Below are 21,664 nucleotides of genomic sequence, written 5' to 3'. Positions count from 1 at the left end.
TCGGCGGATGGTGCTGCCGTAGCGAAAGGGTTAAATCGAAGCCTGTTACGTTAAACTGAGAAAATCGAGGATTCTAAATAAAATTCCTTCAGAAATATGTTCAAGATATTCGAACGTAAAAGATGTTCGCTTTTCTAGTCTTCGAAAAATTGGTGACTGGCCATTATTACTTGCACGAAATTATAGTCGACCGCTTCCATCGGATAAAGAGTATGATCTCCTTGGACAAAATTTCGAAGTGCGTCGTTATCGAATTTTCAAAGTTCAATGAAGTAGAAACAGCAATTTAGTGCCAGAAGATAGCTAAACCGAGATCTATCGATACACTTTGGTAAATATGGGCGATAGTTAGTGGCTCGATCCAAAATGAAGAAACATTTCTGGCCTAGACCGGAAAAGAAGACCGAGAAGTAATCGCCTGGGAGTCGCGATTAGATTACCGGATCGAATAGGATCTACGGCCGACTCGGCGCATTTTTTCGCGAGGTGGCTACGATTTTATCGCAACAAAAGTAAATCATGCGATTCCTCGAGTATCGCTGATTCCGCTCCGAGAGCGTTCGATGTTTTACAATGTTGCGGTCGATTAACGTGGCTCTTATCGAACGATTCGGCCACGAACGAAACATAGAAACGGACTATCATTCGATTGACTATTTTTTCATTAGAGGATCGTGGGACTACGGAGACCTGCTATCACCGCGGTAGATGAAATGAATCGCACCGAAATGAAGATCTCAAAAACGGAACTTTCGACCAAATTAAAACCGATGATGGAGCAAAATGATGCCAAACGCGTACGTAACGAAATACGGACAGAATAATTGGCGGGATCAGTCGAGTGGAAACTCAATCACCGAATCCGCGATATCTGAATTCTGCATCACCCAAAGGTGTAATTCGTATGAAGCGATCCAATAGGTAGATTTCAATTTTCCCGCATAATAATTTTCGTTCCATGCGAGTAATAAAGTGACTAATTTTTTGAAAACTATGAAGCGTTAAGTTGACAAGTAAATATTCATTCTTGTTAACTGGACGCTCCATAGATTACAAAGAATTAATCACTTTATTGCGAACTTCGTAGTTTCCAAAAAATTACTCACTTTATTGTTCGCAAGGAACGAATAAGCAAACCGTCGCACAACAGGAGGAGATCGGAGCTCTCGAATGACGTATGAGGCATAACTGTTACACAATTATTCTGCGAGAAATTTAAATCGAAATTAAAACAGCAGGAACTTACGGGCAGATCAAGGAATTTTTCTATCATTCGAACACTCGTGTTTCTACTCGTATCATTTCATAGATAATACGAGACGGGAGATGCAATACGTACAGAGAAGATAGCGGACGAATCGTATAGAGTATAGAAGATTAATGATTGCGATTGACCAAACGGGAAATGTAGATATAAATATGCGGAAGATTAACGATTGCAATTATTTGTGCATTAGCCGTCTCGGAAGCACGAGCTTCGCTCCAGTAACGAGCCGGTCGGCCATCGGCATTGTTATTTCCTCGTCTGACACGATCTCCATAAGGCGATCGATCGGTTGCGGTTCGATCGGACGAAAATTCTCACGCGTTAGACTCCTCCAACGGGGAGCGAGCGCCTTGGCGAGCATAATCGAGCGCCTAGGCACAGGCCAACACGCCCCTGGTGCCACGCGGTAACCTTTTTTCTGACATTTCTACCTCGTGGCTCGGTTCGCCCGAAAGGTTAAGCCTTCGTGGGCTCGAATACCCCGCAGAAGAAAGACAGAGGAGAGAAGGAACGGTCTAGCCGGCTCCTCTCCGTGGATCCTCTCGTCTTCCTGTCGAAGGTCGAAGCGTTTGCTCCGCGAACCGTGTCCCGAGGTCGGCGACGACCGCTCGACCGTCACAGAAGCCAGCTGGGCACCCAATCAGAGCGAGAACGAAACAAAAGAAAGGTGAAACGGCTTTATCGGCCCGTGGGATCGAGTCTTACATCCTGTGGCCCCCACCTTACCACGCGGCGCAATTATTATTAATCCATCGTTAATTTCCTCTCGCGCCGTCATTCGGTTTCGCCGAGTCCACCGGGGAACCGCGATCCAGCCGGTGAACGTCTTCTGACCCAAAAACGGACCGATGGGCAAAGAGGCGGCCGGATGGGTCACGAAACCGCTCCGACCCCTTCTCGTTTCTCAATCGGCCGATTCCTAGCCCTTAGGAAACGTAATTACCGGCTACTGCATCGTGCCCGATGCTCGGCCACTCTCGGACTCCCATTTATCATTTCTTTTTACCTTCGTATTTTCCGCGGAAGCGATTGCACGAAATATATCGAAGCGGTTCGATTATTAAACACGGTCGTTTAAAATGCGATACCTCGAAGATGTACCGAAGAGGTACTCGTTTTTGTGAAAGTGATCGAAGAATGTAGCTGTTGGAAATTAACGTGTCACCTTATCTGTTGCAATTATACGTTATCGCAGAATTTTTCGATACCCAAGGAAAATTAGTTCCGCTGCCTAAAAAGTTCGTTTACGACAGGGTGCGATGGAACCGGTTACCGTGGGATGACCAATCGCCGCGCGTTTGGTTCGTTTTCGTATTTTCATATTATAAGACGCATTAAATTTTGTTCACTCCTTTATTCCGTTTATTTTCGAATAAAAGAACCGGCCGCGCTACCCTACAAACGATATAAAAATGCTACCAGTTTTTGTCCCTTTTCAATTTTACGCAGCTGCCATAAATCCGTTAATAAATAAGTCACGTCCAGGCGAATCAAATTAATTCGACCGCCCCGACGCGAGATCCGCGATCAGGATCGCACGCACACGTGTGATACCACGAACGAACGTCTCAATACGAAGATTTTTAAGCAAAGTATAAATTACCACCGATCCCTGTCCACTTCGAATAAATCTTGTACGGCGATAAACGCGTTCCAAGCCATATGCCGAGACAAGCCCGATGAGTTATGATGCGCGGCCCGTTAAGTAGATCATGCTAAGCCCGATCGGTCGGAGAAATAAAGTAAACGGGGCCTGGCCATCGTGAAACGTCGTATCGAGTGTTAGGCGGCGGCGGTGGATCGATCCGTGCCCGTAATTTACTGACGCGCAACGATTTAATTGAGAACGGCGCATCATAATCGCGTTTCTGCGGGGCCCGAACGGCGCTGCGCGGCGTCGTTCGGCGGCCCTAGAGTGGACGCGATTCAGGGAAAGTCACACGCTCGTAAATCAGCGGCGGTAATGGGCACCGTTAGATTTGCAATGATAATCCGATGGTAATGCATGCGATTCGGTCGAGCGAGCGAACCAGAAGATAATTAACGACCACGAGGCTCGCGGATAGTTCGCCGAACTATCGGCACCGTCGTCGTCGTCGTCGTCGTCGTCGTCGATTGTCGTGATCCCCAGGGATTTACGAGGCTCGCGGACTCGGACCGACCAAAAGGAAGCCTTCTTTCCGTTTCATAGCTCGATAATCTGTCGGCAATTCTTGACCAACCACTCTTTCCGAACGATCCCGCCGGCCACTGGATTTCGACTTTCGAATCATGAATTCGACGAGCGGCCCTAAACGCTTGTGCCCGGCTGCCATTTTTACGGCGAACCGTGAGAAACAATGGCGAGCACCGTAAACAATTCTCGAAGGTTCAGGCTGTTATACCGTTCATCTCGTCGGAGGAAACAGTAAAACAGGAACCCAGAATTTTTTCAGACTACGTAATGTGTCCGGAGGGTAGCCGGCTGAACGACTCACCACCTTCTCGGTGATCTATCGATCTTCCCAGCCACTTTGCGTCGAAACGCTACTCTTCGCCTCAAATCGTCGGAGGAACGATATAAGTCAATGTAAATCTCCGTTTCTATGTTTTAACGTGTCCAGGAGCTAGCTAGAAGGACGACGATCTTTCTGCCGATCTATCAATCTTCTCGGCTATTTATCTCGCGATCGATCGGCGGAGTCGACGCTGCCCTTCATCGCAACTAATCGGTGATCGAGCATAAACATTCTAAGCGAACGAAAATCTGAGTTATTAAAAAACTTGTCTCTTAATGCGACTGATTCGAAGATTGACGATCTATCGATCTTCTCAGCCACTTTGCGTCGAAACGCAACTCTTCGCCGCAAATCGTCGGAGAAACGATATAAGTCAATGTAAATCTCCGTTCTGTAAAGTTTCTATGTTTTAACGTGTCCAGGAGCTAGCTAGAAGGACGACGATCTTTCTGCCGATCTATCAATCTTCTCGGCTATTTATCTCGCGATCGATCGGCGGAGTCGACGCTGCCCTTCATCGCAACTAATCGGTGATCGAGCATAAACATTCTAAGCGAACGAAAATCTGAGTTATTAAAAAACTTGTCTCTTAATGCGACTGATTCGAAGATTGACGATCTATCGATCTTCTCAGCCACTTTGCGTCGAAACGCAACTCTTCGCCGCAAATCGTCGGAGAAACGATATAAGTCAATGTAAATCTCCGTTCTGTAAAGTTTCTATGTTTTAACGTGTCCAGGAGCTAGCTAGAAGGACGACGATCTTTCTGCCGATCTATCAATCTTCTCGGCTATTTATCTCGCGATCGATCGGCGGAGTCGACGCTGCCCTTCATCGCAACTAATCGGTGATCGAGCATAAACATTCTAAGCGAACGAAAATCTGAGTTATTAAAAAACTTGTCTCTTAATGCGACTGATTCGAAGATTGACGATCTATCGATCTTCTCAGCCACTTTGCGTCGAAACGCAACTCTTCGCCGCAAATCGTCGGAGAAACGATATAAGTCAATGTAAATCTCCGTTCTGCAAAGTTTCTATGTTTTAACGTGTCCAGGAGCTAGCTAGAAGGACGACGATCTTTCTGCCGATCTATCAATCTTCTCGGCTATTTATCTCGCGATCGATCGGCGGAGTCGACGCTGCCCTTCATCGCAACTAATCGGTGATCGAGCATAAACATTCTAAGCGAACGAAAATCTGAGTTATTAAAAAACTTGTCTCTTGATGCGACTGATTCGAAGATTGACGATCTATCGATCTTCTCAGCCACTTTGCGTAGAAACGCTACTCTTCGCCTCAAATCGTCGGAGGAACGATACAAGTCAATGTAAATCTCCGTTCTATAAAATTTTTATGTTTTAACGTGTCCAGGAGCTAGCTAGAAGGACGACGATCTCTCTACCGATCTATTAATCTTCCCGGCTATTTATCTCGCGATCGATCGGCGGAGCCGACGCTGCTCTTCATCGCAAGTAATCGGTGATCAAACATTCTAAGCGCACGAAAATCTAAGTTATTAAAAAACTTGTCTTTTAAGGCGACCGATTCGAGGCTCGATGATCTATCGATCTTCCCGAGCACTCGTGCCATAATTGATCGCGAAGATCGGTAGTACCTCGAACGACCGGGGCCTGAATAGAACAGGAATCTCTGTTTTTTTGACGTTTCCGCGCAACATTATGTCCAAAGGGTTGCCAAGTCCGGCGGTTCCACGGCGATCTATCGATCTCCCCGGCCGTTAATAAGCGTCTTATCGACAACACCGAGGGAATGCTCACGGTTACCACTGATTCCACTGATCGATCGCGGGATAAGCGGCCGGGACGTCTTGCGGCGGGTATAATGGATGACGCTGCGAGCGCGTCGCGCAGGCAGCGGCCATTTACCATTCAATTACGCCGCAATTACAGGATCGTGTGCGTTCCGCGGCTACGGCTGACCGCCGACAACCGTCCCGATCCGCGGGATCTCTAATTGACGACCGGTTAAACAAATGCCCGCGGAGAGAGATCCTCGCGATTGCGGGACGCGGTGTACCTACCCCCGAACGTCCCAAAAACCGTGCCGGTGTCTTTTGCCACCGATCGTCGTCGCGGACGTTCCGTCGTCGCGCAACATTCAACGGCGAATAAACGTCGCGACGACTAATGTGACGAGCCTCGCGAACCGTTTGGGAATACGCGTCGCCGCTGAAATGTTACCGGAAAGAGTACATTTTAAGCAGCGATGACTCCTCGTTCGGCCAATTGAATCTGTTCCGTTCGAATGAATGCAACGGCGCGAAGATAGCGCAATGGGACGATAAATAAGCTCGACGTTAGGGAGGACCTAACAAGATAAAGACGATGCGTTCGGATATTTAACACCGAATATAAAGCGAAACGATCGGAGACATTAGTACGCGCGAAGTTGCCATTGAAGTTTCAAGATATTCGAATTCCTTCGGGAAATGGGACTGAAAACGAATCTCCGAGGATCCGAGGCCTGTCGGAAACTTTACGCAAAGCGGTGGTTGTCTTCGTCCTCCGTAAAACGAGCAACGGAGCAATCGAACGTTCGCGATTAACAGAAATTGTAAAACTCACCCTTGGACAGCATGCGGGGGTGCAGGTCTCGGCGGCGGTGGCAGCGACTTCCTTCCAGGCGTGTTCTGTCGAGGTGCGAGCGGCGGGGGCGGCGAACTAGGCGACCCAGAGCCGCTGAATCTTTCGGGGGGACACTGTGGTTGAGGTTTCTGCTTCGGGGCGTCGATGTACTTCGGCGGCAGGGCGTAGTAGTTCCTCTGCGTTGCGTCCCCATGGCGTTGGTGATGGTTCGCCACGTATTTCGGCGGCTCGTGGTACTTCTGAGGACTGGACTCCGCCGGGAACATCTTCGAGTTGGCCTCGTAGCCGGTCTTCACCGGACTACCGATCGAGAAGCCGTGCCCTCCAGCTTCCAGGTACTTGGAGGCGCTCTTCTGGTTCTCGGGAACAGGTAGATAGTTCGGTCTCGCCGATTGGTTGGCCTGATTGCCGGAGGAACTCTTGTCGACGCTCTTGGGCACCTGGGGCTGAGGTCTCTGGCCGGAAGACGACTCCAGTCTCTGGGAAGATTCGTTTCTCAGCAGGCCGGAGACGTCCAGCCTGGAACTGTCCACTCTCATAGACTCTTGTCTGATGATCCTCGGCTCTACCGGGACCTGTGGTGCCGGCCTCTGGTTCCCGGAGTCGCTGTACCGCTGGGAAATGAGATCGGGCAGCTGCGCCGGGGGTCTGTTGGCGAACGAGCGCTCCTCGGATATCCTCCTCGCCGGCGTCACTCTTCCGTTCACCATCAGCTTCTGCGTAGAGGGGTATCTCAAGCTGGACCTACCTGTGGCCACCATTCTATGAGTAGCGAACCCAGCGGAGACGCCGTTCTCAAGAACTAGCTCCGACTCGGCGTGTTTCAGGGCTATGGTGGCTCTCACGAACTGGTGATCCTGTTCCTGCGGAGTCTTCGTCGGAGAGTTCGGAGATGACTTCCCGGAAGACGCGGACTTCTCGTGCTCCCTCTTGTTACCGTGCTTGGATCTTCTCATCGAGTGTCTCTCCAGCTTGTGTCTATCGCAGGACCTGTCTCGAGCCTTCGACTCTTCCGGATGGTGGTTAGACTTCCTCTGAGAGTCCGCGAAGCAGTCCTCGCTGAGTTCCGGCGGCGGAGGCGGCAGAGGGTCGTCGCAGTCGTGGACTTCGTTCTCGGTGACCGTCGGAGGCGAGGGCGGAGGCAAGTCTGGGCTAGGAACCCGGTCGTTGTACGCGTTCCTCAAGTGCGGCTTCTTCGGTGGCCTTTCCGGCACCCAGTCGTCGATGGATATAGCCGGCCCAACGATAACCGGGCCCAGCAAATCCGTGGATAAGCTGCCGCAGCTGTTGCTGTGCTGGTGCTTGGGACTCGGCAGGTCCCCGTTGCCCTGGCTCTGACTTCTGTTTGCGTTCTCTCGCCAGGCACCGCTGGCATAGTCGGAAGCGGAGCTAGCTCGTCTCGAGGACGACGGTCTGGGACGGGGCGGCGGCTGCGGCGGCGGACTCTGCGGGGCTGGAGCCGTTCCCTGGGCCAACTGTGGCTCGGACCGCCAAGAAGCTTGGTGATGACGCTCGTAGAAAGACAATAATGCTTTCTTCTGGATAGCTTTCAGCGTAGGATCGGAGACGCGGTGACGTTTCTCGGGGTCTAGGTAGGTATAGCGCATCTGCTGCTGTTGCTGCTTCTCTAGCTCGTTTATGCGCTCTGCCACGGACATCTGGGGCGGCTGGGTCGAAGAGATTCTGGAAGAAGAAGGTCGAATGTAGGAGACGTAGCGGGTAAATCGATTAACCTATTAATCTGTTATCTATTATCTAGCCTTTCTCCTACTTTATTGACAGAGTCAAACACAGTTGCGAACTGAATTTGTAGCGGTACCTCGTGGTCTGCGCAGGCTCCTGAGGCTGCGTGGTGCTGACAGGGTACAGTTTTCGCTGGTTCCTCTCGCGATCCAAGTAGAGGACGCTCTCCGAATGATGTCTCTGCGGAGTCTGCACTCTGGCGCTGTGGGCGATCAGCTGCTTGCTGCAAGACAGTCCGTTGGACTGGCTGACGTCGGACATGGACCCGTGGATCGGGTTCCAGGTCTCCGGACTCTGGGGACTCGTCGGCTGCTGGCGAATAGGGCTCTGCGGCATAGGCTGCGCCAGCGATCCATATTTATCGTTCTCGATCCGCATGGAACCGTCCCATTCGGAGCTCGCCTGCGATTTATCCAGCGACTCCTCGTCGATGTTCGACTCCTGCCACTTGCTCTCTCGCACCGTCGAAACGTCGGCAACGTTCGTCGACGAGCTACAATGGCTGATCACTGCTGGCAAGCTGGATCTGCCCTGGTTCTGCTTGTTGCGGTCGTTCATCGTCACCTGCCACTTGTCGGGCCATTTCTCGCTGTGTCTGCCCTTCGTGGTCGGGGAGAGCCCGGTGCTGCTCACATCGCTCATAGAACCCTGCCACTTGTCGTGGCAACCGTTGCTCGATTTTTGCGGCAGAATCCCGCCGTTCACGCTGCTGACATCCGACATTGAACCGTGGTGCCAGCGATCCGACGTACTCTGCCGAGCCGGTAGACCGCTAGACACGCTCACGTCCGACATCGAGCCGTGCCATTTCAGGGTCTCGCTGCTCGAGGCACTGCCGCTCGAGGTGGTCACCACGCTGTCTCTCCCCTCTCTGGAGGTGTCCTCCCAGGTGGAGGTTGGCCTTTGTGCCACTGCCTCGCTGTCTCTCCGTAATCTGGAAGGGAAGCAACGGAAATTGTTGGATTAATTATGTTTCAGTTCGCCGTGAAAGTGGATGATACTCCGAACGAATCTCCGCAATTACTATAAAATCGTTAAAGATGCCAATATGTCGATGTACTCGACAGCTTTAGCGATTATATAGATAGTGATCGAGCTGGAAGTTCATTGTTGGTAATAAATGCGGTAATAGCTTTCTTGTAGATGAGAAATTAAAGCAAACCGTTTGAAACAACAAAGAGAATCGAGAATATTGTCAATACCTGTCGAGGAACGGGGTGTTCGTCGTGGAGTCCACGCTGGAAACATAACTGTGGTAGCCTTCGGATTGTGCGTAGCTGGCTTGTTGAGAGTGCTGCACCCTCGTGTACTCCTCGAGACCTGCTTGTGTCAGTGTGGCCTCCCTGTATATGTCCACCTGCGCCAACAGAAGTTGCTTACATCAATAATCTAAAGCGACTAGTCGAATCTAAATTTCAGATTCAACGTTTTAAATAAGAATTCGACTTGAATAGCTCGAAAAGTATCGTCAGATAAAATTGTGAACACAAAAGCATCGCTTTGGGTGACTTCAACGCAAGGCTAGCCGCACTGCCTAGAAGACCTCAACGCGCGGTTAGGCGTGTTTCTCGGGAAACATCAATGCATGGATAGATGCATCATGCGGGGGACTTCAACGCGGGGCTAGAACAGCACTTTCGAATTTAAACAGATCCTTCGCCTAATAGTGAGTCGATGTTAAATAAAACGTAAGAATAATATAACACGTAACATTAATCCTTTGCCGAAACATTATCTTCGCAATTACTATAATTACTTTTCCCATTGTAATAATTTCTTAGGAGGAAAAGGAGATTTGTGTGTATATAGTGAGCCAATATTTACTCGAATGCTTAGATTTAGAAGAGAACGAATTTAAAACAATGGCTCTGATTGAAATAGTGGCATAAGAATAATATAACATATAACATTAATCCTTTGCCGAAACATTATCTTCGCAATTACTATAATTTCTTTTCCCATTGTAATAATTTCTTAGAAGCAAAAGCAGATTTGTATGTATATAGTGAGCCAATATTTACTCGAATGCTTAGATTTAGAAGAGAACGAATTTAAAACAATGGCTCTGATTGAAATAGTGGCATAAGAATAATATAACATATAACATTAATCCTTTGCCGAAACATTATCTTCGCAATTACTATAATTTTTTTTCCCATTGTAATAATTTCTTAGAAGCAAAAGGAGATTTGTGTGTATATAGTGAGCCAATATTTACTCGAATGCTTAGATTTAGAAGAGAAGGAATTTAAAATAATGGCTCTGGTTGAAATAGTGGCATAAGAATAATATAACACATAACATTAATCCTTTGCCGAGACATTATCTTCGCAATTACAACAATTACTTTTCCCATTGTAATAATTTCTTAGAAGCAAAAGCAGATTTGTCTGTATATAGTGAGCCAATATTTACTCGAATGCTTAGATTCAGAAGAGAACGAATTTAAAATAATGGCTGAAGTAGTGGCTTCTTACTAGAATCCTCATCGCGAGTCTTGCCAAAGAGGGGCAAGGGATTAATACAAGAGTTAAGATTTACATGCTAGATATATCTACGTCAGTATTAGGAAGACATTCGATTCAAGTCGCGTGAAACTTTTCCGAATTAGACGAAGCTGTATCGCGATCAAAATGTTGGCCAATCGAATAGAATAAAACGAAATATAAGAAACGCAGGAATAAGATTTTGTTCGAAAGTAAATGATTCGGTATTTACCTGGGACACTTGGGGATCCTGGTAGCTCCTAACATAAGCTTCCAGATCAGCATGGCTGAGGGTCTGAGCGGTCTGCTGCTCGCGTTCCGGCGGCGACGGGACGACATACTCTTCGTCACCCAGCGCTTTTCCCTCGCGATCGACGCGGGGCCATAATCTCGGCTCCTCTTCCACATTGGCCCTGTTCCGCGACTCGAAAGTCTCCGCTGGGATCTTCTCGCAGCGCTCCATGACGGTCTTCAGCTGCAACGAGGAAAATCGTTGTTCCGTCTAAGAGCCATTCGAGGTAACTGTTCCCTAGTAGCTATCCGAACCGCGTGCACGCCGGCTGCGTAGGTAATTCGTTGCGTAATCGCGCGTATGCGAGGTTCACCGGGGACCATAATCCGGCTGTTAAAGCTGAGTATCCCGTTTTTTTTGCTGGGGGTGCACGGTGCGCATCGTTCAATTGAAAATCTAATGCAACGATCTAATTACGCCAGCTAATACGGAAGTCCTATACATCGAGCAAAACGAAATTCGCATAATTTACGGGCGCATTAAGACCGATGCCGTCTCGCAACGCGTACTGGAAAGAGTGGAATCCGGTCCGCGAGATATTAATATTGGAATAATCTTTCAGAAAAAATAAAAATCAAGTTATTCGACAGCGGCGGATGCTGGTTTCATCTTCGAGTTCATACGCCAGAATTCAAGTTAAATCGGAAAAAATGGCTCGACTTGTTCTATTACGGATGAAAAAATTTGCATAACACATTTTAAATAACTGAACGTGGATGGTTCGATCTCAGATTTGCTTGTCGAACGATCGACACCAAATCTATCATTGCGGCTACAATGATCGGTCTCACATTTTTCATTTTTTTAAGAAACGATCGAATAAATTCCTTTGTACGAGCTTACGTTGTAATAAAAATGGCGAAAAGTCTAAGTATATTCGATATTGTCATTTTTATAGATGTAGTTTATAATAAGATCTTTAGTTACAACTTAGATCGTTATATAGTTTATAATATTATAAATTGTAATAGATATAGTTTATAATATCTTTAGTTACACCAAGCGTTTATTAAATAATATAAAATTCTAGAAAATTTGTTATAAATATTTTAGTGTTTTTGCCCCTTTATAAAATAATTATACTATAAATTTTTATATAACCGTTTTTATAAATTCAATATTGTCCTTTTTATAGATACAATTTAGTCACAACAAACGTTTATTAAATAATATGAATATTTAAAAAATATATAGATATAGCTTATAATATTATAAACTATAGCAGATATAGTTTATAATATCTTTAGTCACAGAATTATATTATTAAATAATACAGAATTCTAGAAAATTTGTTGTAAATATATTAAAATTTTTGTCCCTTTATAATTTGAAAATAATTATTCTATAAATTTGTATACAACAATTTTTCATAAATTCAATACAAAATGAACGCAAAATTCAGTATTCGGTTTTTTTATTGTCGATAAAATCGTTCTTCGTTATTCGCGAATAAAAATCCGGCATGGTCGATCCTTCGGATTCGAGATGAAACTTGCCTACCTCTGACACGGGGTCCCCGGTGACCCCATGCAGCGAACAACACCGTTCGCGTGTTTGCCACGAAACTGCTGGCCTACTTCGCCGGCTGGCGACGATTATGTCACCCGCAGAGAGAAAGGAGGGTGCGGGTGTGGGAGATTAATTGTCTTCGTCGTTTTAGGGCGCAGCACGGTCTTGCCAAGGTTCTGACCTACGCCGGGGCCCGATGCTTAACGCGACACGTTCCCGGAGCCAATTAAACTTCCCGGGCCCGCCGTAAAACCTCGCGCGCCGATTAAAACGCTCTGAAAACGGAACGATAACGCCTCTCCTCCCTGACCGGGCCCCTCCTCTGCTCGTGACTCGTTAACACCGTCGAAAGTGCTTCGGTGCTCCTTGCAAATGAGTTTTCAATTTCGTAACCAACTGCGACGCACGAATACTCGCCACGCCGACACGTCCACGGACGAATTACCTTACAAAACGTAATTGGCACGGTGACGTATCGCTTTCGGCGAAACGCGCCGCTATCCGAGAACGTTTCTGTACGAGCTCGGAGGATGAGTCAATGGTCTCTCGACGAGAGTAGAAATTAGGTCGTCCTATCGATTTCGTGCAATAATATTGGTTGTTCAAAATTTTATCTGACTAAATGTGCATTCCAAATATGGACAAAATGTCTACATTTAACCGTTTGAGTGCCAGGGGTTATTCAGAGAACACGGTCGAAAAAGTGGCGAACAGCGTAAATAGCGCTTGTCTTAATTCAGGGGTGTCAAACTCGCGGCCCGAGATGAACATTTTTGATGTCAAGTATCGGGACGTAAACAATAATTTAACTTTATATATGTTTATTACAATGTACTAGTCAAAATAAACATATTTGTTTCTATGAACATTGATTTTTCTTTTTTGCGGCCCACCTAAAGTTAAGCATTGTTTATTTGGCCCGAGTTAGCTTTTGAGTTTGACATCTCTGTCTTAATTGATTGCGATGAGAACCAAGCGGCGCGATAGCGCTTGTCGAGATTGACAAACAAAACAAAGAGAAAAAAAAAGAGAAAAAGCAGCTATGCGATGTACGTGCGTCACTAAAGTTTGATCGCGACACAAGAGCTGAACAGCGCGATCGCGCTGCTTGGACTCAAACGGTTAAACTATGTTGTTGACATTATTTCTTTATATTCATAAAGGATCTCTTTTCCTTTCACTCGTGTTTGTTTTACTCGCAATTTTATGTTTTCATGCTTGTATTCTATACAGGTGAACTATTCATTTCTTGTTTGTTGACAAACCAAAGTGTCCTTTGAAGAAAGCTCTAGTATGGTTTTTCATAAGTGTGTTGCATTTTCTTCTAATTTCATGTATTCGTTTGTTCGATGTTGACATAGTCAATGACACGTAATTGTTGAATCAACACGTTGCCTACAGCGTGACTCACACATGAATCACGCAGCTATTCGCCTAGATTTAAAAATAAGTTGTCGTTTCAATATGTATTCCGAATGTATCTTTGGTCAGGATCTAACAGTTGCAACAAGATAATGATTCACCAGTCATCGTACCAATAGTTTGACCGTTGCTCTAAAAACTCTAAAGTTATAAAAAATGCGATCAATTACTGTATCAATATCAAACGTTTTCTGAAATTGTACACCCAGATACGCGAAACGTAAACAAAGAATGAAGAACCAACAATGCAAATATTATGGAGAAGTACATAAAAATAACCCAGATACAGTAATGTCTCTCTAATTGACGCACAGATTGTCCACAAAAATGGACAATTTAGGGAGAAGAGAGACGATTATTCGATCCTTGCGGTTCAGTTTTGTAGTCACGAATTGTCAACAACTATAAAAACGAGCTGCAAAGCTCGAATAATCGTATCTCCTCTTCCCAAATTGTCCATTTTTATGCGCAATCTGAGAGCGTCAGTTAGGGAGACATTACTGTACGGTAATGACGCTCAGGTTGTCCACAAAAATGGACAATTTAGAGAGAAGAGAGGCGATTATTCGATCCTTGCGGTTCATTTTTATAGTCACGAATTGTCAACAACTATAAAAACGAGCTGCAAAGCTCGAATAATCGTATCTCCTCTTCTCAAATTGTCCATTTTTGTGTGAAATCTGAGAGCGTCAGTTAGGGAGACATTACTGTACGGTAATGACGCTCAGGTTGTCCACAAAAATGGACAATTTAGGGAGAAGAGAGGCGATTATAACTATAAAAACGAGACTATAAAAACGAGCTGCAAAGCTCGAATAATGGTATCTCCTCTTCCCAAATTGTCAATTTTTCTGCGCAATCTGAGAGCGCCAGTTAGGGAGACATTACCGTACACCAAAATCAGTGCAATCGAATAGAGATCAAACATGTCACAGCATCTAAAATCAAGAAACGATCGAATTTTCGAAAGGATACGAAAGTTCGAAATATCGCTCGTAATAATTTACCGCGTCGAGCATTAGGTAAATTTTGTGAACGGAATGTTCTCCTGTCAGCCAATGCGAGCCTAGCTCATGCGAGCAGCAAAATAAGAAAGTATAAAATTGCACGGTCAATTTAGCTTCTACTTATGATCGGTCGTGCTACGGTGGCTGAGCGTTCTCGAAGATTTGGTTTCGAAAAATCATAGAGCGGTTTCTTGCGGGACTAATCACAGGTATGGCGGAGGGTGAACGTTACCTGCTGCGTGAACGCAGGATTGGGCCTCTTCGTGTGCGGTCTGGTGTATTGGGCTGGCTTCTCCTTCGGGTAATTGGTGTGATCGGTCCAGGACTTGGAACGATGGGATCCGCTGTTGTGACCTGCGCCGTGAACGTCCTCGTCAGGGTGTCTCTCCGGCGCGCTGGGCCACGATGGGTACTTCTCGTGGCCAGGCCCATAGCAGACACCTTTGAGGCTGGAAGCGTCTCGGACTGGTGGCGTTGGCGGTGGTGATGCTTCGTCTCTCTCGTTGAGAGGCAGCGTGAAACTGTCAAATCCGACGCTCTCGCTGTATCTGTGCCAACAGAAAAAACTCGTTCTTCATTTTTGACCTTTAACCCTTCGTCCTTTATTCGTTATTGGATTATTTTCTCTCTTTTGAATACTCAGAAGTTTTTCCTTCTAGCATATAAGTTACAAAAACGAATCGACGCCGAGAGTCTCGCCAGAGTACCATTAGATAAACAATGATTTCATAGGTATATAGAACAGAGTGCTCTTTGTCTTTAGGTGACGTTTTTGGTTTTGTCTTTGTGAATAGTCTTCAGTCTCCTGGAGCAATCAGGAGAGTAAAGACGGTCCTTCCTCGTACATCAAATTAATAAACTAAAAGGGATAAGTTTAATTCACTGCGTTTTACTTTTATTTATCTACCCATTTCCAATATTCGTAATTTCTAATTTTTCTCCCTAGCAAGAGATTCTATTCTTAAATAGTTTCGTACAGACTATTTTTCTTTTATTTATTTATTTGATTTGCATTTATTTTTTATTTATTTTATATATACCCGAATTTTTAAGCTTCGACTTTGGTCATCCCTCGTACGAAATTTTACTGTATGATAATTCCTAACAGATAATTTTTCTTTCAGTATTTAAGTTAATTTCGATAGAGAAAAATCGTAAGAGGCTATTTCAAGATAGTTCCGTACAGATAATTTGTCTTAAATTATGAAATACGTTAACTTTTCTCACACCAATGCTTATAAAAGTAAATAACTAAATGTAAATAACTAAATAACACAATTTATTTACTTATGTTCGAATAAAGAACATGAAATGTACTACTACAATTACTTTTGTAATCTAAATAAAAATAATCTAATTTTAATAAAAATCGATTTTCAGATGGAGACAAAAATATTGTGTCACTCGTACACGTGGGACACAATTAAGGCTTCAAATTATTTTGATACTTTAGGCGGACGACTGAATCAATGTGTCTGAGCACACAGTTTTATCTTTGCCTTTTTTATCTTTTTCAAATATAAAAGACATTGGTAAATAACATTGGTAAAAGTTAATAGTCTTTATAACGAATTCTTGTTACGAAAAATTTCCCGACAAACAAAATAATTCTGTCCCTCGATCTCTTTTCCAATTCGATTTTTTCTGCTCGACTGCAGATCTCTGTGCAAACTCGGAGTCTCTTAAATAGTTTCAATAAGAACCAAGACAAAATTGTTTTTACTATGTGCATAACTTTTTCTAGCAAAAATAGAGTAGACACGTTATTAACGACGGATAATAGAAAGTTTTTGTCGCCTAAGCAATTTATAAGATAAATGAGCGCGCGATACTAGAACCGAGCCAGAGAAAAATGTTGCGCGGCGGAACTCCTGTATAATAATAAACAACCCCATAAAATTACGCATTCCAGTAACGCCCCGTCGGCAAAAATACAACATTTACCCTCACGGCCGCAGCCCTAACTGTTTCCCCAATTTGTCAACCGGCGTCCGCTAATGTCGCCTCGACACAATCAACAAACAAATTTCCTCGCGCATCGTAATCAATATTCATTAGCACCGGCGGTACGACGCAAAATGACAGTGTAATCTCGTCGGCGTTCAGATTACCGTCGAAAAATAACAAAACTCGACGCAGTCCATTAAAAGCCAGCGCGTCCTAAGCGAATCAGGGAGGCCTGGCAGCGACGCTGGCTAGCTTTCCGTAATTATTGGTCTGCGGATTTTATGCGTTTACCGGCCGAGGCGAAAAACTTTTTATTCCGCGTAAAAATATTCGCCGGCCTGGCGATTATATTTCGCGATACGGTGCTCGGAACAGAGAAGACGCGATCCCTGGGCGCGACCTCTAGCCGGATTAGCTGAATGAATCACTCATAAAACGCTCATGGTCCCGGTAGCTGTCGGCTCGGCAACGGGTCTCGGTGTTGCCCGATGTCATTGAACCACTTTATTACCGGGATGCGTGGCCGCCGCATAATTTATGGAATAGTCAACAAGTTCAGCGTAACTGGAATCACGTATAATCAGGCTATAATTGCAACCATCGTTCCTGGACCCCGGTAACGACGGGAGCATCGCCGCGCGAGAGCGCGCGCGCGGCGAACGTTCGACCTATCGCGAAATCTAAGTGTGCCGAGACTAATACAGAAACGTCTAATTGGCTGCCAAACGGTATCTCTTATCTGGCCCGCAAAAAGCTGCCCGATAGCTGCCGTACAACCGTGGAAACTTGTTTCTCATTAGCGGAACAATTAATTCCCGTGTAATAGGGGTTGATTCCGGGACTGACCCTTCGGGGAACCGTGCCACCGTTCTCCTATCATAAACACTTGTCGCAACACGGTTGCTCGCTCGCTCGCTCAGTTCACGGTATGACTTTATTGCCGAGAGTGCCACTTATCGGTGTAAGTGCGCTTACATTGCAGATAAAGTGCCGAGCGAATGCAGTGGGCTGATCGTACGGTTGTACCGCATTGTGCTGAAATGCGGTCGTGTCGCCGAGAATAGACCGCGGATGTTTATGTAAATACGGACTTTTCCGTATATTGTCCCCTCGAGAGAAGCAAACCGATCGTCGCGGTAAATCGTATGCAACGTTCGTTGCGATATTTACGGTAAATTCTCCCTAATTCGTGCTCCGATTCTGTACAAAAATGGAAAATTTGAGAAGAGGAGATACGATTATTCGAGCCTTGCGGCTCGTTTTTATAGTTACCGATTATCAACAATTATAAAAACGAGCCGCATGACTCGAATAATCGTATCTCGTCTTCCCAAATTGTACATTTATGTGCGCGAATTAGAGAGAATGTACTGTATTTTAATATGCACTTACGAGAAGATGAAGTAAATATGTCGTTAGAGTTACAGATCAGTAAAACGTACAACGAAGGATTAAACGAAGCTTTCCGAACTTTGTTGGAACATCTCCAACCACCAAAACGCAAGTATTCTTGAATCATTACAGGAAAAGCGACGTCGCGGCAAATCGTATGCAACGTTCGTTGCGATATTTACGGTAAATTCTCCCTAATTCGCGCTCAGATTCTGTACAAAAATGGACAATTTTAGAAGAGGAGATACGATTATTCGAGCCTTGCGTTTTTATAGTTACCGATTGTCAACAACTGTAAAAAGGAGCTAGATGACTCAAATAATCGTATCTCTCCTTTCCAAACTGTCCATTTTTTTATGCACTTACGAGAAGATGAAGTAAACATGGTTCGATTCTTTCGATGGCGTTAGAGTTACAGATTGGTAAAACGTGCAACGAAGGTTTAAACAAAATTTTCCGAACTTCGTTGGAACGTCTTCAACCACCAAACTGAAAGTATTCATAAATCATTACAGGAAAAGCGGCATCGCTGCGTAGAAAGATCGAACGACTTATTTCGAACATAAATTTTCAAGTGACCAGTCACGAAGAATTTTTAAACGATGAATCCAGTCGTTAATTGAACAAAGCAACGATCCCCTAAATATTTCATTCATTTAATACCCGCTTAAAAGTCCTCGTAAAGAACATAATTTACGATCTTACGCAAGGTTAGAAGTGCTGCTTACAAGTTTTTTTTGTTTGTTTTTAGCAAATACGATTATGCGAAAGATACATATATCAGATTTCATAGAAGCTCGTACTTTATTCACTTAAACCGCTTCGCCGGCAATTGCTCTATAAATTGCATTTCCAGGATCTAACGTCGCTTCGCGTGTACACCGGCCCCATATTTTACCCTTTTACAGTTCACAATCGACTCAAGGGACCAATTTACTTCACCGGGACAGGCCGGGAAAGGCGTTCGAAAAAATAGATTAGCGGACCCTTGAACTATTAATTCTCGGGTTTGAAAGCCTATTAGAAGAACCAACGGACAACATATTAAAAGTACTCGCGGGGAATCGATGGCTCGTTCATCGATGCTCGTTCGGCGTAACTCGAAGATGAAGAAGAAGCAGAGGAGGAAGACACTAAGGAGAAAGAAGAGGAAGAAGAAGAAGAAGAAGAAGAAGAAGAGAGAGTCGAGGGTTGATTGGAGAGGCTGCGTACCCGCTGTCGTTTTTGTAGCCAGCAGTATTCTTCTTGTGACTTTCGTTGTAACCGGGAGCCGTGGCTTTCTTAGCCGGGTTGTTGGCAGGCTCGTGCTCCTCCGCGGACCTCCTGCCGTCGTTTCTGCGCCTATAGTACTCGTTAGATAGCGCCGCGCGTGACGGACTCTGCTTGAGGGCATAGCCTTCCGGAGGATACGACGTGGCACTCTTGAAATTGGTAGGCTCGGCCCCGTGGCCGTGACTCGCGTACTTGTACGGGCCCGGAGGACAGGAAGGTGGGCCCGGGGCCTCATCCTGGACTCGATATCCTGGCGGCGACGGCTGCAGTTCCGTCATCGTGTAACCAACGTCCCCGCCATCCGGGATACACCTGGAATACCGAGCAAAATAGTCTCTGTTAGCTCCACCGTCGCTCTGGGGCCGCCTAGTCGCAATTAGGGCTAACACCGGCAACGCTTCTTCTCTTCTCTTCTTCGGAACAAGACTAAATTTATTGTACGATCTACTTTCGGATAGAACACGCTACGTCGGTCTCTTCTCTTCTTCGAAATGAGTTATGATAATGCGAACAATTTTTGGCTATCATAGGCAACATCGATCTCTTCGCTTCTTTCGAACAAATTAAAATTGTGTAAACAATTTTTTTAGTTAGTATAAGGAACCTCGATATCTTCTCTTCTTTGTAATCGATTGAAATTATGCAAACTATTTTTGGATAGTATACGTCACGCTGCTCTCTTCTCTTCAGAGCAAGTTAAATTTACGCGAGCAATTTTAGCAACATATGCAACGTCGTTCTTTTCCTTTCTTCGGAAGAAGTAACAATTGTATGAACAACTTTTAGCTAACACAGGCAACGTCGGTCTCTTCTCTTCTTTGCAACAAGTTAAAATTACGCGAACAATTTTTGGCTAACACCGGCAACGCTGCTTCTCTTCTCTTCTTCGGAACAAGACTAAACTATTGTACGATCTACTTTCGGATAGAACACGCTACGTCGGTCTCTTCTCTTCTTCGGAACGAGTTCGAATTATGCAAACTATTTTTTGATAGTATAGACAACGCTGCTCTCTTCTCTTCTTCGAAATAAGTTATGATAATGCGAACAATTTTTGGCTATCATAGGCAACATCGATCTCTTCGCTTCTTTCGAACAAATTAAAATTGTGTAAACAATTTTTTTAGTTAGTATAAGGAACCTCGATATCTTCTCTTCTTTGTAATCGATTGAAATTATGCAAACTATTTTTGGATAGTATACGTCACGCTGCTCTCTTCTCTTCAGAGCAAGTTAAATTTACGCGAGCAATTTTAGCAACATATGCAACGTCGTTCTTTTCCTTTCTTCGGAAGAAGTAACAATTGTATGAACAACTTTTAGCTAACACAGGTTTCTTCTCTTCTTTGGAACAAGTTAAAATTACGCGAACAATTTTTAGCTAACACCGGCAACGCTGCTTCTCTTCTTTTCTTCGGAACAAGACTAAACTATTGTACGATCTACTTTCGGATAGAACACGCTACGCCGGTCTCTTCTCCTCTTCGGAACAAGTTCGAATTATGCAAACTATTTTTGGATAGTATAGACAACGCTGCTCTCTTCTCTTCTTCGAAATAAGTTATGATAATGCAAACAATTTTTGGCTATCATAGGCAACATCGATCTCTTCGCTTCTTTCGAACAAATTAAAATTGTGTAAACAATTTTTTTAGTTAGTACAAGGAACCTCGGTGTCTTCTCTTCTTTGCAATAAATTAAAATTATGCAAACTATTTTTGATAGTATAGGCAACCCTGCTCTCTTCTCTTCAGAACAAGTTAAATTTACGCGAGCAATTTTAGCAACATATGCAACGTCGTTCTTTTCCTTTCTTCGGAAGAAGTAACAATTATATGAACAACTTTTAGCTAACACAGGCAATGTCGGTCTCTTCTCTTCTTTGCAACAAGTTAAAATTACGCGAACAATTTTTGGCTAACACCGGCAACGCTGCTTCTCTTCTTTTCTTCGGAATAAGACTAAACTATTGTACGATCTACTTTCGGATAGAACACGCTACGTCGGTCTCTTCTCTTCTTCGGAACGAGTTCGAATTATGCAAACCATTTTTGGATAGTATAGACAACGCTGCTCTCTTCTCTTCTTCGAAATAAGTTATGATAATGCGAACAATTTTTGGCTATCATAGGCAACATCGATCTCTTCGCTTCTTTGGAACAAATTAAAATTGTGTAAACAACTTTTTTGGTTAGTACAAGGAACCTCGGTGTCTTCTCTT

At 44.8% G+C, this 21,664-nt stretch overlaps 1 protein-coding gene across 4 annotated transcripts in view; it reads right to left on the bottom strand.

Moving 5' to 3' along the window:
- Positions 1-21,664, bottom strand: part of Shrm (shroom) — a 480,715-nt gene that overhangs the window by 126,553 nt on the left and 332,498 nt on the right. For all 4 annotated transcript variants that reach the window (XM_076521392.1, XM_076521401.1, XM_076521403.1 and 1 more), the window contains 6 exons: positions 19,384-19,755; positions 15,065-15,380; positions 10,835-11,077; positions 9,319-9,473; positions 8,193-9,050; positions 6,353-8,056 (listed from right to left, as the gene is read on the bottom strand). In XM_076521392.1, the coding sequence (XP_076377507.1) occupies positions 6,353-8,056; positions 8,193-9,050; positions 9,319-9,473; positions 10,835-11,077; positions 15,065-15,380; positions 19,384-19,755 (3,648 nt within the window). The remainder of the gene's footprint in view (positions 1-6,352; positions 8,057-8,192; positions 9,051-9,318; positions 9,474-10,834; positions 11,078-15,064; positions 15,381-19,383; positions 19,756-21,664) is intronic.

Source organism: Megalopta genalis, chromosome 1, assembly GCF_051020955.1.
Source record: "Megalopta genalis isolate 19385.01 chromosome 1, iyMegGena1_principal, whole genome shotgun sequence".
In the NCBI taxonomy this organism is placed as follows: Eukaryota; Metazoa; Arthropoda; class Insecta; order Hymenoptera; family Halictidae; genus Megalopta; species Megalopta genalis.
Note: the sequence above shows the minus strand (reverse complement) of the source record. Positions and strands in the feature narration are given on the sequence as shown.